General features: G+C 38.4%; 1 protein-coding gene across 3 annotated transcripts; it reads left to right on the plus strand.

Moving 5' to 3' along the window:
• The first annotated feature begins 760 nt into the window (after nt 1–760).
• On the plus strand, nt 761–17970 carry zap70 (zeta chain of T cell receptor associated protein kinase 70). 3 transcript variants are annotated; one of them, XM_087170495.1, is made up of 13 exons: nt 761–885; nt 8385–8836; nt 10920–11080; nt 11204–11342; nt 11446–11527; nt 11710–11732; nt 11816–11855; nt 12539–12743; nt 12920–13126; nt 13994–14186; nt 15010–15150; nt 15264–15376; nt 16656–17970. In XM_087170495.1, exons 2-13 carry the CDS (start codon nt 8432–8434, stop codon nt 16771–16773), a joined length of 1827 nt encoding a protein of 608 aa, XP_087026621.1. In that variant the 5' UTR covers nt 761–885; nt 8385–8431; the 3' UTR covers nt 16774–17970. The 3 variants fall into 3 exon arrangements, with proteins under 3 accessions (XP_087026621.1, XP_023250362.1, XP_087026620.1); XM_023394594.2 differs by lacking the exon at nt 761–885 and adding an exon at nt 7542–8007; XM_087170494.1 differs by lacking the exon at nt 761–885 and adding an exon at nt 8008–8142.
• The last annotated feature ends 81 nt before the right edge of the window (nt 17971–18051 follow it).

The raw sequence follows: 18051 nt of genomic DNA on the forward strand, positions 1-18051 counted from the left end.
CTAAGTGGTTAATTGAAAAAAAGGCTAACTAACAGATGAATCAATACTGAAAATAATTGGTAGTTATAGCCCTAATATATATATATATATACATATATATATATATATACATATATCAAAAAGTAAAATTTAGTTCACACCGTTAATTTATGATAATATCACATCCTGTCTCATCTCTACTGAACAGAAATACTTGGTAAAGTTAAACTTGCAAGTACTTAATAATCTTTACAAGTACTTCAAAGAAAGTGTTTGACATTTTAGGAGAAATGCTCATTCAGTTTCCTGCCGAACGTTAAATGAGAGGATTCACACCACTCTCTGTACAGTGGAGCTACAGCCAGTTAGCAGCTGATTAGCTTAACATAGCTTAGCACAAAAATGCGAAACAGGAGGAAACACCTGGCTCTGTCCAAAGGTGAAGTAAAATCTAACAAATGAGATACAGCGTGTTAGTTTGTGAACTTTAACTTTAGGTGCTGGTAGATGGATGTAATCTTTGGACAGAGCCAGGCTTGATGGTTGCCTGTGTTTCCAGTCTTTGTGCTGAGAAAAGCAATAACGTCTCATCTTCCTCCTGAAAATTTTTCTGAAAATATTGAACTGTTCCTTTAATGTTGGGTCAATCACTCTTCTCTACTTCTTGTAATGGTCCAATCAGGATGTTAAAAGCTCAAAATGAAGCACTTGATAGGTGTCTGATTCAGAGCTCTGGGTATGCATTAGCTTTTGTGTATGTGTGTGTGTGTGTGTGTGTGTGTGTGTGTGGTTCACTGTTACTAACGCCTGCTTGTAGACAGCAACTTACACTGGTGTCAGATCAACAGATATATCTTTGTCTTTGAAGCAACAGCATCGCTGTGTTTAGCAGTGAAGCAGAGAAACGTAAGTAGATTCTCTAGTTGTATCTGTTTTAACAGCAGACGCACTTTGGATTGGTAGATTACATTTATTTCCTTTGTGAAAAAGACAAAAAAATTATACAGTAGGTGACAATATAATTAGGTTGCGACTCAGCCTGAATAAAACTTGAATAATAGAATAAATTCAACAAAAACCTACAGCACTGTCTGATTATTTAACAATCTTTCTCTCTTAAATGCCACATGCTTCAAACTAAACATGGTTTAATGAAGAGTAGTTTGATAGTAGTAGTTTCCCATCAAACTACATGTTCAAGGTGTGTTTTAACATTTTGTTTTAATTTATTTAACAGCCACAACCTCAAGAGGAAAACTAAAACTCCACCACAGCTTTAAAATGAATTTAATCTCAATTGAGTCTGTTAACATACAGTAATCTGTGATATTTATTTCTATTCTTACTGATCTGTTAAATTCAAGCAACTGTTTCAAAAATCTTCAGTTTAATTGAGTGGTATTTTTATTTTATTTCCACAGCTGTTTCCGAGCTGTAAAAAACAAGAATAAAAGTGTGTGTACCGCAGTCAGGCTGAGGCATTGTTGCTCTGGCTTACAAAAGTAGAGATTACATGTGCAAAATAAAAAGAGCTGCTTTCATTGTGCCTTGGAATAGAAAACCAAAAATGGGTAGGTTTTAACACACCCAAGAGGTCCGTGTGTATGTGTCTTTTATCGCTTGTAACTTTTCTTGAAATTACTGGATGTATTTTTGGTCCTGGACTGAAGCATATCTGCAAAATGTTCCAGCCACAGTCGGACAATATTGGTCTGGACAAAACAAAGAGGGTTTTTATGGACAAACTGCGCTTGTTAATTTTCAGTGTAATGTGTGTCTATGAACACTCTGAACATTACACTTAGTTTCAGATTAAACCACAATTGACACAAAAGCCTTATTATAGGTAGGTTACAGTTACACTGACAGTTTGCTGCAGATGTTGTTTGCCTTATTAATAGAAATTAAACAACTGTTGAGGCTTGTGTTGCTGGGGGATACAGTATTTAGGCATTTAAATGAAAAGTGCATTTAATTTACTTAATTCCTGGATTGTATATTTAAAGCTCAGTTTGAGATTGGAATGATACAACATGAATCATAACAGGAAAAAACTGTTTATCTGAATATCAACTGTTTCCATCGCCGGAGGAAATTATGCTTCAGTTTGGGGCATTTAGGCCCCTGATCTGATATTCAGGTCAAGTCCTCCTACGCTTTCAGTTGTTTTTAAAGACCAGTTTGGGGAAAAATCACCTCATGTATGCGAGTTAAAGGACACATTATCTGTTGGTGGATGCCTACACAGACTCGAATGTTGATGTATGAATCAAGGAATGTTTTGCGTAACATAACACGGAGCTCACTTCCTGATAGCACAACCAACATTATCAAGACCTAAAATAACCCCAACAGTTAAACAGTTGTTGCTGGAATGGTCTTGATTTGGTGTGAATCACATAATCTACAGAAAACACAGCTTGTATTGGTCAGAGAGGCAAATTAAATCACTGACCTCATGGTGGGATTTACATGTATGATTCAGGAGAGTAAAATGTCTCTGCGTGGATGAGGTGCTGCAGACTGAACAACGCTGGGGTGAGTTTGCTTTTGGGGATTTTGCTCTTTTCAAGCAGATGTACACAGGAGACTATTTAAATCACCACTGTCCAGGTCGTGGTTAATCTCTGAGGGGCAAAAACTTAATGACCGCCACTCGACATGGCAGTTATCATGTCATTATTTCCCCTGATACCCAGAAACCAACCAGTACTGTAGAGCTGAAATGATTAGTTGATTAATCAATTGAAATAAAATGATTTGGCAACAATGCAATGCAATTTTGTGCAGACATTCCTGGTCCCCAGAGGATGAATCCCACTGACTTTGGTGATCCCAGACTTTTCCTCGAGTGCCACCTTGATGTTGACAGTTTTGGTTTTTAGTGAAATGTTGCCAAGAAGTTTTGTGCAGTCATTCCTGGTCCCCAGAGTTTACATTTTATTCACTTCAGTGATCACAACAGTTAATCTAGCGCCACCATCGGGCCAAAATATTAACTTGTCCAATGCTTTGGTTAATGACCAAATGCATGAAACTAATGTAATTCCCATCAGATGCAGCTACTTAGTATTTGGTGTTAATTCGAAAATGTTAGTATGAATCAATACAATGTGAATAAGAGATCTTAAATTAATCTTTTTTTTTTTCAGCGGTTACTTTTCTTATAGCTACTGATGGGACTGCACTGAGAGGATTTGCTGTAGAGACGTCTTAAGTCAAAAAATTACTTTGTTGTTTGGTAAAGAAAGTTGTGTGTGAGTAATCGACAGGAAACACAGCTCGCATTAGTCAGTGAGGGTAGCAAAATCATTCACATCGTAGTGGTACTACATGTCTGAGCTTTTATTGTCACTTGTAGAGAGCTCTTCATCGTTAGGATCATGATTGGATATAGATCCTCACTTTCTCTCCAAAACTGAAAAGTGCTTTTGTATTTAAGTACAATTACTTTGCTCCGAGGACCTAAATCAGGCCAGAAAAAAATCACCCTCTTGTCAGTGGAAAACAAACAGTCTGGCCTGTAGATTTTGGCATGTGTCACTTATGTACTCCTCCGCTTGTTGAAAACAGAGTGACTCATAGGACTTTTTCCACTGCACACCGGGTCACTATCTGCTTACTCTGCAACACCTCATTTACTAAAGCATCTTTTTCTGCACTGTCCTCAGCCAGTTTCTGTCTTTTAAAGTGTCTTTTGATGAAAACAGTCCCAGGCTTGGTGTGAAAGATACCACGCAGCATTGCGGGTTCAAAACTGGTTCAGGAACTGTGTCATGTGTCACATCATCTCTCTTCACTCTGCGCGTCCGTGGTTCATGATATACAGGGAAGTAGAAAAGCCATAAAAATCATATTTTGAAAAGAACATGAGCCGAGCCGAGACTTGGCTGCTGTCGTTGTTGGAAAAGTGTCAGTGTTTTTGGTTAGTTTGGCAATGTCATAAATTTACAGAGGCATGGCTAATATTCTTGTCATGGCGTGTTAGGAGCGTTTGTTGGTTTGTAATTAAACTCACTTTCTCTTTCAGTTTAAGTTATATCTCAGACCTTAGTGATGAATTCAGAGTCGATGGGAACATTTATCACTGTGGTGTCTATGTTGCTCAGTGTCTACTGGGAATTTAAACAAAACAAAAAGAAAAATAATGGAAAACTTACTCTTAACTCTTAATTATTTGATTAAATATATTAATATCTTAATATTCATAAAATTAACTTAATATCTTAATAAATACAGGAAATTGGGGTATTTTTTTCATTTGTTTAGTCGGTACTTAAATACCAATCACAGTCCAACCAGCATTCAGAGAAAAATTGGATCTATGGATGACTTGAACCAACTTGGTAACTTGGACCATTGTCTTCAATAAAGATGGAAACTTGCTGCCTATGTGAAAAAAAGGGAAGCACTTTATTTTACAGAGCCACAAGTTCCAGTTTATCAAATAATGATCTCCTAAGAAGTTCCCTGGCATGAACTATGATTATGGGTCGAATAGAGCGTGAGCAACATGACCATGTGACTTTTAGTCAGAGGACACCGGATGAGCTACACATGCAAAACGTGAAATGCGTAAACAAACAAACAAACAAGCAATTCAGCTTAAATGAAGAATGAAGTTTCCAATAATAAATGAATGTAAATTCATTTATAAGATTAACAAATCTAAAACATCAATTATGTTATTAAACCAAGAAGAAAAGGAAAATCCACCTGTAGTAGCTGCACAATTTAAAGTTGTCAACCGCTTCACTTATTTAGTCATTCAAATTGTACCAACGCTCAATAATATTATTGAAACTAATTATGGACCAGTTGTGCAAGAGGTCTCAAACTCTTTAGACAGATGGGCAGCTTTACCAATGTCATTAGTGGGGAAAATAAATACTCTCAAGATGAATGTAAGCTGTTGTATTTGTTTCAAAATTTACCACTGCCATCACCAAGCAATTTATTCTCTCAGCTAAAGACACTTTTCATCAGGTTTTTATGGAATAACAGACGTCCCAGGTTGCGCCTGTCACTGTTGTACTTGCCCTATGATAGAGGGCAAATGCCCAAACCTGCTGTGGTGCTATTGGGCTGCACAGTGAAGAACGCTGATGTTCTGTTACGCAGAGGAGAATGCGCCTCTGTGGAGAGAGAGGGAAGGTTATACGCTAAAGCTGCCTTTACCCATTTACCTATACTCCGCTAATATTAGGAAACTCAAAATGAACACCAAGAATCCAATGGCTAGAAACATGATTAATGTGTGGCACCAAGTTAGGAAATACCTTAAAGAAGCTGACTCTCTCTTATTATTTAGTCCGATACGGAGAAATGATTTCTTCCCTCCAGGAGGAGGAGAGGGGGGATTTAAAATCTGGGCTGAACAGGGTTTACAAAAAATAGGAGATCTTTACAGTCCTGATGGTAAACATCTGATGTCATTTGATGAAATTGTTGTCAAATATGGCCAAGCTCGCAACCAGTTCTTTAGATATTTACAACTGAGAGATTTCATTAGAACACAACAAAACCAGTCATTGTCTACTCCTATCCTGTCGATAATTGAAGAAATGATGGTGAAGGATTGCCAGGGAAGGGGCTTAATCGCCAAAATATATAAGGAACTGGTTGGTGAATCCTCAGAAACGTCAGTGAATAGGCTCAGGGCATAGAGAGAGGACTTACAGGAGAACATCACTACTGAGGAGTGGGAGAGGGCCTGTACCAAAGCACAATCACAAACAGTAAACTCACGCCTTAAACTTCTGCAGTACAACTGGTTGATTCGTACGTATATGACTCCAGATAAACTCAATAAATTCAACAGTGCTACCAGATGTTTGCATAAAATGTGAAAAGGAAAAGGGCACAATCTTTCACTGTTTGTCAATGTTCTTAAATAAAGAAATTCTGGGAAGAAGTGAAGCAGTGCATTGAGGATATATTAGCCATAAAAATACCTTTAGAACCTAAACTTTTCTTATTAGGTGTTTACCCAGCTAACTTCAATATAAGAAGGAAACATCCACTGTTTTTAGAAATAGGCCTGTTGCTGGCCAAAAGAGTCATAGCAGTAACTTGGAAAGAGATGGACAGGCCACGGATAGGTAAATGGATTTCAGAATTATCTACAACTCTGCCCTTGGAAAAGATCACATATGCATTCGGGGGTAAGCAATCAATCTTTGACAATTGGGGGCCCCTTCGGGGATTTTCTAGCAAATAAAGACTTGTCCCATTTAATGGAAGCATCTGGGGATGATCTGTAAGTAGCCCCCTGCAGTTCACCTGGACGAGATGTATGTTATTTGGTGTAAAATGATCTGATACCAACTAAACCTAATATTGTCCTCAATCAGCATACGTGACACATTCATGTGAGCGTGTGTAAGTACAGCCCCTCCTTTTCTTTATTTAAATTTTTTTTCTTCCTGTAACCCTTATTGTGTATGTATTTAAGTTTTTACTTTTTTTTTTGTTTGTTTTTTTCTTTTCTGTAACTTACTTTACCAATCTGAGGTTTCTTTTGCTTTCCGGTACTTTGTCTAATCGTCATTACTTATCTGTTGTTTTTCATGGTTGGGTGCGGGAGTATTATGTTCTGCTGGTTATATGTGTTAAACTGTTCAGAAAACAAATAAAGATACTGTTGGGAAAAAAAAAAGGAGTAATTTCAATCTCAATTTCAATTTCAATTTCAGTTCACCTGGAAGACTGGAAGTCAATTACAAACTCAGCACAACTAATTAAACTAACTAGAACAACAGTTTTTTCTTTCAAGAAAGCAAGTTTTCTTTCAAGTAGTAATGATGGACCTTTAAAATAAAACATTACAAAGAAAGTTGCTGGATGACTGGATTATAATCACTGATGCATTAATGTGTAAGAAGAATTTCATAAGGCCATCAGATGCTTTGTATGTGATATCATATCATATTAATTTGTAAAGTGACTAGTACATTTTGTCTCATCTAAACTAAGTTATGCTGATTAAAATATCCTGAAGAAACACCACACAAATAAGTTTATGTGCTGTATATAAAACACTCACGCAGCAGTGATATTATATCACAGCTTGTCTCTAGATGTGTGGGGTATCTGTTTGTCCCCAGGGTAGGGTCTGGAAGTTTTTGATGTGGTGAGAAGGGGGTCAAGCCACAGTGGAGTCTCATTTCTTGTCTCATTTCTTGTGGCAAACTATATGTCTCTGCTCGGCTGTCCACTGTGGATGTGGGCAGCAGCGCAGGTATGTAGCCAGGAAGCTGAGGTTTTCACACTTTCTTTCTATGATTTTATATTGTGTTGGAGGGTGAGAAATGAAAGACTCTAAGGCACCTCCATAAGGATCTTCTCAGTGTCAGTATTAATAATATTTGTCTAACTGCATCTTTCCATTCAGAGACTGGAAACTGATGGAGATTGTAAAGTTTAAGTCAAGGTCAACATATTTGTTTTCATTGTTGATATTCAAGATCTAAAACCCAACAGGCCGATCTCTGACATTTTATTCATGTTTTCCTCTTGCTTATTTGTAATTTGATGTTATTATCATAAAATCTCTATCTCAAGTACGTCTGCATGTTCAGATTATCTCATTTCTGTGTGCTGTGAGCTAACATGAGCTGACTGTTTATCATCACTATCTATTTCTGTTTTAAACTCCAACAGGCATTTTCCACCTGCTACCACCTAATTATGCCACACTGCTTGATTTTAATCTTATCTCTACATCCTCACTTCAGCTCAGACACTTCTACTAAAGTCAGATTCCTACCAGACACACCACACCGTGTATTGAGTAGTTATTCGAACAACATGAGAGGGTTAAAATTTCCAAAAAGATTTTCCTCCCATTAAAGGAAAATGTACAGACGTGTGTTTCTAAAGCAGAGGGAATGATCTAGAACCAAAAAGCACCTGTTCAACGGAAGAGTGCGATGCTGGAGAAAGGAGGCTGTGAGGGCGGACTGCAACTTCCTGTTGTGGCTTTTGTCACCAGTGTGTCAATCTGCAATCTTCGTGCAGTCTCAAAGTGTGGGTGCTTCTTGCTAAATATCTCATCCAGACATATTGTACCTCATCTGTGCAGAGCTGACAGTCCTGTAGAAAAACATTATCCTGTACTGTGTAGAGTTTGTCCTGGTAAAACTTAACAGAAAAGAAAAGGAGGTGAGGTTCTTAACATGATGTTTGTTGAATTTTATGTTGTTCATTTTACACAACTGTTTTGTTATTTGATAGATGGGAAATTAGGGTTGATGGAACAGACGTAGGAATCAGGGGCTAAAATGCTGGAAGGTCAGAGGTCACAGACTGGATTTAAATCTGTGTATCGCTCACACTGCTCTACTGTATCACCGTAAACATTCACCGCTGTTTAAATGCTGATCATTCCATCTTTTTTCTTTCAGCATCCACATCCAGGACTCCAAGCCAAAGTCCAGCTTGAGGTCTCACCATGTCCATCGACCCTGCGGCCGAGCTGCCTTTCTACTACGGCAGCATCAGTCGCTTGGACGCCGAGAAGCATCTGAAGCTGGCTGGGATGGCTGACGGCCTCTTCTTGCTCCGACAGTGTCTCCGCAGTTTGGGAGGATACGTCCTCTCCATTGTGTGGAACCTGGATTTTCACCACTACTCCGTAGAGAAACAGCTCAATGGGACTTACTGCATCACAGGCGGGAAGCCTCACTGTGGGCCCGCCGAGCTCTGTGAGTTTTACAGCAAGGACTCAGATGGGCTGGTGTGCACGCTGAGGAAACCCTGTCTGCGCTCCCCGGACACACAGATACAGCCCGGCGTGTTTGACAGCCTGAGAGAAAACATGCTGAGGGAGTACGTGAAGCAGACCTGGAACCTGGAGGTGAGGCTCTGCTGAGATTGTTGGTTCTGCAGAACGTTTTCATTCAATATTTATTACAGTTCACAGCCTTTAAGAAGCAGTGAGTTCAGAATTTTGCAACAGAGGTGGAAAGTAACTAAGCACATTTACTCAAGTACTGTACTGAAGTACAGTTGTGAGCTACTTGTACTTTACTTGAATACTTCCAATTTATGCTACAGTATACTTTTACTTTCCTACATTTCAGAGGGAAAAACTGTACTTTCATTAAGATATTAAATAAAAAATCATGATCAGTTTATAAAATTGATGAAAAAAAAAATGATGAAAATTAAATTAGCCAACAGTATCGGAGTAGTTCAAATAAGCTCTTGCTCACATATCAATATATCAATAATGGTCTAATATAATGGTGCAATGAGTACTTTTACTTTTAATACTTTAACTACATTAAGTGGTCAACAACACAATTGAATGTAATTTTGAAAGTATTCTATATGTTATACATTATATATAATATTTCATTTTTGTGTGGTATTGCTACCTTAGTTAGGTAAATTATTTGAATACTTGAATACTCACCACTTCTCTTCAAGTAGCAGTTCAGATTACAACTAAACAACTAAAAATGTAAAAGCATGTGATTTTAAATGTTCGATTCACCCATATTACAAAGATGTTCAGGGATATCTACCCATGCAGATTTTATCTGTACATGTTTTGGCTTTTGTCTCAGATATTTCTGCCTCCAGCCTGTTACAGTGTGGTGAAAATGACTTTTGAAAAGTTCCTCAGAAACACAACTCTTTCCAGAATCAATGTCCCCATCACTGGATAATGATGGATAATCCTCAGAAGACACTGTCAACGGTTTTAATAGCAAATGGCTCCACTGAAAGCTTTCCCAGCAGGGTGGAAATACTGTATGTTACTGTGATTTGGTTGAACTGATCTTTTAACTGGCGCAGAACTTAATGGTAAAGAAGTAAAAACAGCAGCTGAAATATCCGTCTTACACATTTAAAGATAAGAATAAGAGACTGAACAAATTTGTTGAACTGAAAGGAGTAAACACAGTCTCACCTTAGGGCCTGAGCTCACTGAAATGTCCCAAAGATACACACACAGAAAAATGTGCAGAATCTCCAGGTAATGTTGGAAATTTTACTCAGTTTGAGATCTGGCCCTCTGCCTCCTGCTGCAACATAATCTGCTGTATGCAAACTATGTGGCCTGAAACTCTCTGCAATAGCAGCTCTCATCAGCATTGGGAGAAGGCAGCTGAGAACACTTTCTCAGGTAATGTACTTAGTAAAGGTTTGAGCTACTTTACTTGAGTATTTGCACTTTATGCTGCTTAATACTTTTATTCCGCTACATTTCAGCGGGAAATATTGTACTTTGTACCACACTTAGTGACAAATAAAGTTTCTAATTACTTTGCAAATTAAAATTTGACATGACACAAAACACATAGAAAGCTTATTGAATACAGAGAATATAGATTAGAGAGAAGTTTTTTGTTGCAGAACTTTGTTTTTCCTTATTTCCATTAATCGTCTTGGAAACCACTGGAATAAACTACCAAACCGTGCGTAAAGTATTTTACTTCAACCACCTACAAAAGTAAAATGCTGCTTATCCATTAGTGCATCTTCTAATAATTTATCATAATGCTTCAGCCACAGGGTCGTTTTTCTGCAGAACAATTTACTTTGGTGGACATTTTCCTGATTTTATTGTACTTGTACTCAAGTAGCATTTTGAATTGAGGATGTTTGCTTATAATGCAATATTTCAGGTGGTTGTAGAAGTGTTTTAACTTAGTTGAAACATCTGTGAGCTTCTTAACCACTGCCTCTCGGCTCCACCGCACCACATTTGACACATAGTGGCTGAGAAACGTCTGAAAGATAAGCTATGGTTGCAAAATGCGATGTGCACCTCTTTCAGATGACTACATTAAAATATATTGCTGCAAAATCCAAGGTGTCCAGAGCCAAAATATTTTACACACATTTACTAAATGAATTTGTATATATGGAGGTAAATTCATACGTAGGACACGTGTGTTCTGAATGTTTGTGTCTGTTTTTCTGTTCAGGGCGAAGCCATGGAGCAGGCCATCATCAGTCAAGCACCTCAGCTCGAGAAGCTGATCGCCACCACGGCCCACGAGAAGATGCCTTGGTATCACAGTAAAATCAGCCGCCAGGAAGGTGAGAGGCGGCTTTACTCTGGAGCACAGCCAGACGGCAAGTTTCTGTAAGTTGCTCAGGGTGATGTTGTCTCTACCTACTTTTGTGCCTGTTTGTCGACCAACTTCTGAAGATTTTGTGCAAAAAGTCTTGGTGTAGGTTTAAAGCAAACTGTTTTTGTGTTTCTCAGAGTGAGGGACAGAGAGGAGTCTGGTACTTATGCTCTCTCCATGATATACGGGAAAACTGTGTACCACTATCAGATTCTCCAAGACAAATCAGGGAAATTCTCCATGCCAGAGGGGACAAAATTTGACACAATCTGGCAGGTACAGCCTCCAGATATCTTTTCTTCGCCTATTTGTTATTTCTGTTGGAGCTGACGGCCTTTTTCTGAATTATAATTTCACTCCACTATCTCAATCTCACCAGCTGGTTGAGTACCTGAAGATGAAACCTGACGGCCTGGTGACTGTTCTCGGAGAGGCGTGCCTTAACAGCAAAGCTGCTGGAAGTACTGAACATCTTATATTATTATTCCCTTTCCTCAGTTACACTAATATTCTGTCACTGATGCAAAAACCACAGAGTTTCCAGTTCATGTTTGTGGGTAATTTGTAGCATTCAGCCATTTAAATCATTACATTTACTACTGAAATTGCGCATTTAAATCTTATTTGTTTCACAACCTTGCAGAGACACCAAGTCTTCCTGCAACAGTGAGTATTGACAACAACCTGCACTTTTTAACTCAGCAAATTTTTTCAATGTCCGACATTCACTCTTCCTGTCATTCTTTCAGAGGCGGACCGGACAAAATGGTTACACGCCGCCACCTCGAGGTCAGTCCCCTGAAGTGCAAGAAGCTAAAACCACTTCACACTTTGTCTGCTCTGTTATTTGCACTTGCAGCAAAATACATTTTATTTATCTATTTAATGGTTATTATATTATTGCAGTTGTATTAATGTATGGATAGCAATGTGATATTGTAGCTGGTGGGGTTGAAGCTAATCTGAACTACTTTATATATTATTGGGTAGTTTCATTTGTAACAATGCATCATATTTTTATACAGATTATATAGTTTGTGTGTAAAATGGCATATAATGGAAATACTCAAGTAAAGTACAAGAACCTCTAAATTAGGTGCAGAGCTTGAGTAAACTAACTTTTATTCCACCACTGGATGCAGTTAAATTGCCATAAAATTCAATTAAAAGCCCTCGAGGTTTTATGTCCATGGCTCACCCCTCTTTAAAATCTCTTAAAGACGATAATCATGATGAAAATTTGCATTTTGAAAAAAGTGTTTCAAAGACTAATGCTGTGCAAAAAAACAAAACGAACTCATAATTTAATCGCTAAAATTAAATGGGGCTTTAAATGGGGCTTAAAAGACTATCTTGATGGATACCAGCTGTTTAGCAGTATGAACAGATATGTGAAAACCTGCCAGCAGATGAATAACAGAACTCGCTGGATTGCATTTTTACCTCATTTGGTTTGTATCTTCAATTTACAGCTGTTGCAGCCGCCTCCAACGCAGCTACCAGCGTCCCTGCAGAGCGTGACATTCTGCCCATGGACTGCAGTGGGTTCAACCCTTACCATAACCCCAACGATGTGAAGAGATTTAACATCCAGAGGACTCAGCTGCTGATGGATGAGGTGGAGCTCGGCTCTGGGAACTTTGGCAGTGTGAAGAAGGGCGTCCTCAAGACTGATTCGTAAGCGCTGAGATATTATACGACATTATTTGCATGGACTGAAAAGATTGAACTTTTAACATAAACAATAACCCCCTTCAACAAACAAGATGTAGGCTTGTGTATGATGTACAGTATGTTTAAATCAGCCCGAGATTTACAGCCATCCAAAACCGTATGTGTTTGTTGTCATTCAGGGGTCAGATAGACGTGGCCATCAAAGTGCTGAAGAGTGACAATGAGAAGCTGGTGAAGGAGGAGATGATGAGGGAGGCAGAGATCATGCACCAGCTGAGTAACCCCTTCATCGTCCGAATGCTCGGCCTCTGCAACGCTGAGAGTCTGATGCTGGTCATGGAGATGGCCTCTGCTGGACCTCTCAACAAATTCCTCAGCAGCAATAAGTGAGTTCAAGTCGATAGAAAATCAGACACATTATCAGACTCCACAAAGCAAACATGATGAGCACACCGTGGAAAATATTTACGTGAATTTGAATTCAATTTCGGTTCACTTAATTTTTAATGAGGACACTAACAGCATGGATGTATTACTGAGCGGGTCTACTGTGCACAGGCCCCTGGGGGACAGACTCTGTATGAAGTGACTGCTTACATTTTTCATTTGAAAGTTAAAAGCAAAGCAAAGACAAGCAAAACAACCATGACAGAAAAACAAGACACACAAAAGGGCCACAGAGAGATGCAAAACTACCAAAAAGACAAAAAAAAAAACTACCACAGAGAGACACAAAATAGTAAGAAAGAGACAAAAAGAATGGAGAGACACATTAAATGACCACAAAACGACAAAGAATCACCTCAAAGAGACATGAAATGACTACATTTAATTTATTTTATTACCAAGTTGTTTTCTTATGAAATACTGGATACTTCCATCACTTGAAGCTTCCAGTCCTTCAAATGAAACAATCTGAGAGGGAAGAATTATTCTTTAGTTGAGCTGCTCATAACATAATGTGCAAGTTAAAGCTACGACGGCCATGATGAAGGGTAAGAAACACACACTGCTGCATTTTAGGCAGTAAGGGCAAAAAACAGGTTAGGAATCATTGTCTTACGTTGTCCAGATTGTAAAGCCCTCGGATAAAATCTCTTTAATCATCTTGTGCCTCCTCAGATTTCTGTTGGCCGGGAACCCGTGACACACAACATCCTTAAACTCATGATCTGGAAAAGGAAAAAAATATATTTGTACAAGGAAAATAAAAATCCTTTTTTTTTCATCCTCATCTTATTTTTGTCCCACAGGGATACTGTAAGTGCGGAGAACATTGTCAACCTGATGCACCAGGTGTCCATGGGGATGAAGTATCTGGAGGAGAAGAACTTTGTGCACAGAGATTTAGCAGCTCGTAACGTCCTGCTGGTCAACCAGCAGTTCGCCAAAATCAGTGATTTTGGGCTCTCTAAGGCCCTGGGAGCAGATGACAACTACTACAAGGTACTTGTGATGTACCCAAATTCTCTTAAAGGAGTTGCACTCCAAGACAAATGCAGATTAACTAAAGGGTGGGGGTGTAAAGGTTATCAATATTGCAGCTAATACAAATAGATAGTTTATCTTAAATTGATTGCTTTCCTGGGAATTACTGACCTCACGTTGCACAAATACCAACTCAACATTATCACCCCAAAGCTGTTACATGCTCTGTGCAAACAAGAGTAAACACTCAATCAATTTCCTTTTTTACCGGTTTACTGACCCACATCTGGAAGGAATGTAGTTATCAGACAGTCACATGAATCCCAACTCCAAGGACGTAATACAAGACACTTTAAAGTGGAACATACTGTGTAATTCAACAAGACTTATGTTATATTCATCCCACATCAGTAGTTCCCAGATGTTTTTAAACGACAGCAAACAATTCAAGTAATGTTTTTCTCCCTGTGTCATACACATGAGCTAATATCACGGACCTATTCTCAGTCACAAAGAGAACAAAATCAGCAGCTTTACATTCTGTTGCTTTAGAGATTTACAGATAAATATTGAACCTCCTCGTTTAAAAACTGAAAAAAAATTCGGCATGCTTATTAGCCGATGTTTTTCAAAAGTAACATTAGCTTACATATAGTGACTCTAATGTTTGTTGCTTATTTTTTCTGCTTTGATAGGGTTTAAAATGTAATATGGAAATCATCATATCATCCCCTTTCCTCTTTAAATACAATATGTTGGCTCTAATTATGAATACCGATGCAGTCTGCCTTCAGTTACTCATTGACAAGCTGCTTATTGTCATACATTTTGTGTCGTGCAGGCTCGCACTGCAGGGAAATGGCCACTGAAGTGGTATGCTCCAGAATGTATAAACTTCCACAAATTCTCCAGTAAAAGTGATGTGTGGAGTTTTGGTATCACCATGTGGGAGGCCTTTTCCTATGGAGGGAAACCTTACAAGGTGCAGTATCAAAGTCATCTATCGACCCTGTACGTTAACTTGATCACAGTAGTCACACGACTTGGTCCTGAATGTCACTTTACAGCTCTTGTCTTTTTTTCCACTTTGTCCAGAAAATGAAAGGACCGGAGGTGATTCGCTTCATTGAAAGCGGGAGCCGCATGGATCCTCCAACAGTGTGTCCAGAGAGGATGTATGTGCTGATGAAAGAGTGCTGGACATACAAGTGAGAAACTGACTGTCTGAATCCAGTGCATGTGTTTGTTTGTTAGTTTGTTAAGCTTCATTTAATCAGTGAGTCTCATTGAGATCAAAATCCCTTTTGTAAGAGAGAGACAAGGACAAATTACATGCATACTGCACATGCGTATAAAACATAACATCACAACACAATTCAGAGTATGACTTTGAGGTTCCTCAAAGCAAAAGAGTGTTTCTGTCTTCAGTTCATTTTGCAGTTCATACAAGTATGGTGGATTTTATAATATATACACACACAGGCTTTTGGACGCCACTGTCCATGTGTGAGTTTGATAGGATAATCTGCTCTATGATCAAATTTCAGTGATCATATTAAATTCGATCATGATGAGTACAAATTCAAAAACTCAGTGCACTTGAAAGGAAGACATGAAATGCTGACATTCAATCTCTGGAGTTTATATTTTTTAATGAATACAAGAGGTCTGGAGGTTGTCAAGAACAGATTGTAACCAGGAGAAGGGCTGGTTCGGAGCACAGTCGATGCCAACACACAAGAAGAGGGGGGAAGGGGTCGGGGGTGGTTAATATAGATTCTTTGCATTTGTTTTTTCGAACATTATCCTCTCATTATCCAGTCACCACAGTGCTGACAGGAAAAGAGCTGATAGAAATGTTGATATACTTGTTTTGACTCACCTTTAGTTATTACCGTTCAGTAAAAGTAATGAGCATTAGGGAGTGGTACATCGAGGGGTTTGCAGACTTTTGCCCTAGGTTTCACCTCTCAGGCTGAATACAGGCTACCTTATCTTTTTGGTAAAAAGGAATACCTGCAGATATTACTCCAAACATTGGTTTTGGTTAAAGAAATCTATATTTCTGTTTACCACTAATATTCTCCTAATAAGCTCACATCAGTCAAAGATAAGACAGTAAAGCACAGTGTTCAGAGATACAGAAATACCTATTGGAAAGTTAGTGCATAGACAGAGGTTACATTGCATTTCTATATATTTTTTATGATATAATAATAGCCTGTTTTTTTTTATATATATCATGTTTATATGATTAAAAAAAGTACTTCTTTTTACTTCAGTGTGTCATCCTCACTTCTGGAAGCAAACCTACGCCCCTGTAGTTCACAGTTTCACCCTCAGCAGTTGCAGCACAAACTGTACATGTATTGTACTATGAGCAGGTCTAAAAGCCTGATGCACAACCACTGTGATGGTCTTTAACTCTTACAATCTTGTGACATTGCCTCCCATTAACCACAACCCTCCTCTCTCCTCTCTCATCAGGCATGAGGAACGTCCGGACTTCAAGAAGGTTGAGGAGTCCATGAGGTCGTACCATTACTCCATATCGAACAAGGCCAAGCTTGAGGGAGCTGAAGCCGCTGCTGAGCCTGACAAGTAGACAGACCCAAGGCACATTCTGTCCCAGTGCTGCACAAAGCATCCTTTCAACTGGCCATTAAACAAGCAAAACAAAGAGCTTTTTATGAATGGTGCACACTGACCAGCTTCGGCTACAGTACTGATACAGCTAAACAGGCCTCAGTGACAATAAATGTGCATTTGTAAATTGAACTTCAGTGTGTCAGCCATGAAGGAGGATCTCTGTCTGTCTGTTGTGGTTTGAATGTTAAGTGTCGATGTCTTCATATTAATGAAGAAACTAATTTTATATTCTGGTATTTTGGAGTATAATGGGAATATATGATAGATGTACAACTTGTTTTGTTCCTTTTAATCTGCCGCCATCTAAGAAGTTTTTAAAAAATTTTTATTATGTCAAATAAAGTAGAATGAACCTGATAAAACTGCACAATTTAATGCTGCGATTTAAATTTTTGTGCAAAGTCAGTTTGATTTACTTCCACACAAAGTTTACCCATCTGAAAAGGGGAACGTTAACCACCATTATACCACAACTACAAAGAGACACACGATGACTACAAACATACACAATAAGAACCACTTACAAACAGCACATTGTTCTTCTTATCTGTTTCTCGAATGTAGGAGTGGTTGGGAGCCTTCTACATGTCTGTGCCCAGGGGCCTGTTGACTCAAAATTTGTCCATAGTAACATCAGAGAAACATGCAATGTATATATGCGCAGAGCAGATCAATTGGATAATCTGCCATGAAAAAGTTTGTGTATTGCTAAGGGAGTTTGTAAATTTCTTCCAGAATAAAAAGACCTACATGGTAAAATTAGCAGAGTTCTCAAAATATTAGAGAGGATTTCAGCCATTTATGACATTTTGTATAGCACTAAGTAAACATATAATCACTATAAATAACCAGTAGTTTAAAAGGGCATTATGTGCTGAAATACATTATGTGAAAGGGCTGTGAATAGATTTATGGGCAAAATCATGAATTTAGAAGACTTAAAGCCAGATGTTGATTTTGGATTTCCTATCAGTAAATCAAACATGATATATGTGGTTTATAATGACTGTGTTATAAAATAAATGGGATTAGTCAGGCTGCCCCCTGCCAAAGGAAGTACTTCTGAGCTACCAGGCAACATTGAAGGCCACACAACACCGGAAGTTGATGAATTTGTCTTCAAAATAAAGGCCTAAAGTTTTTTTTTTACCCATTTGTTTGGTACTGTATTAAATGTTGACTGTATGGGCAATGTTGGAATAAGATTGTAAATGGTTAGTTTAGTAAAATTATA

This window comes from Seriola lalandi, unplaced genomic scaffold (assembly GCF_002814215.2).
Source record: "Seriola lalandi dorsalis isolate HSWRI2012SDOR001 ecotype SW California unplaced genomic scaffold, Sedor1 jcf7180002054949, whole genome shotgun sequence".
Classification (NCBI taxonomy): domain Eukaryota; kingdom Metazoa; phylum Chordata; class Actinopteri; order Carangiformes; family Carangidae; genus Seriola; species Seriola lalandi.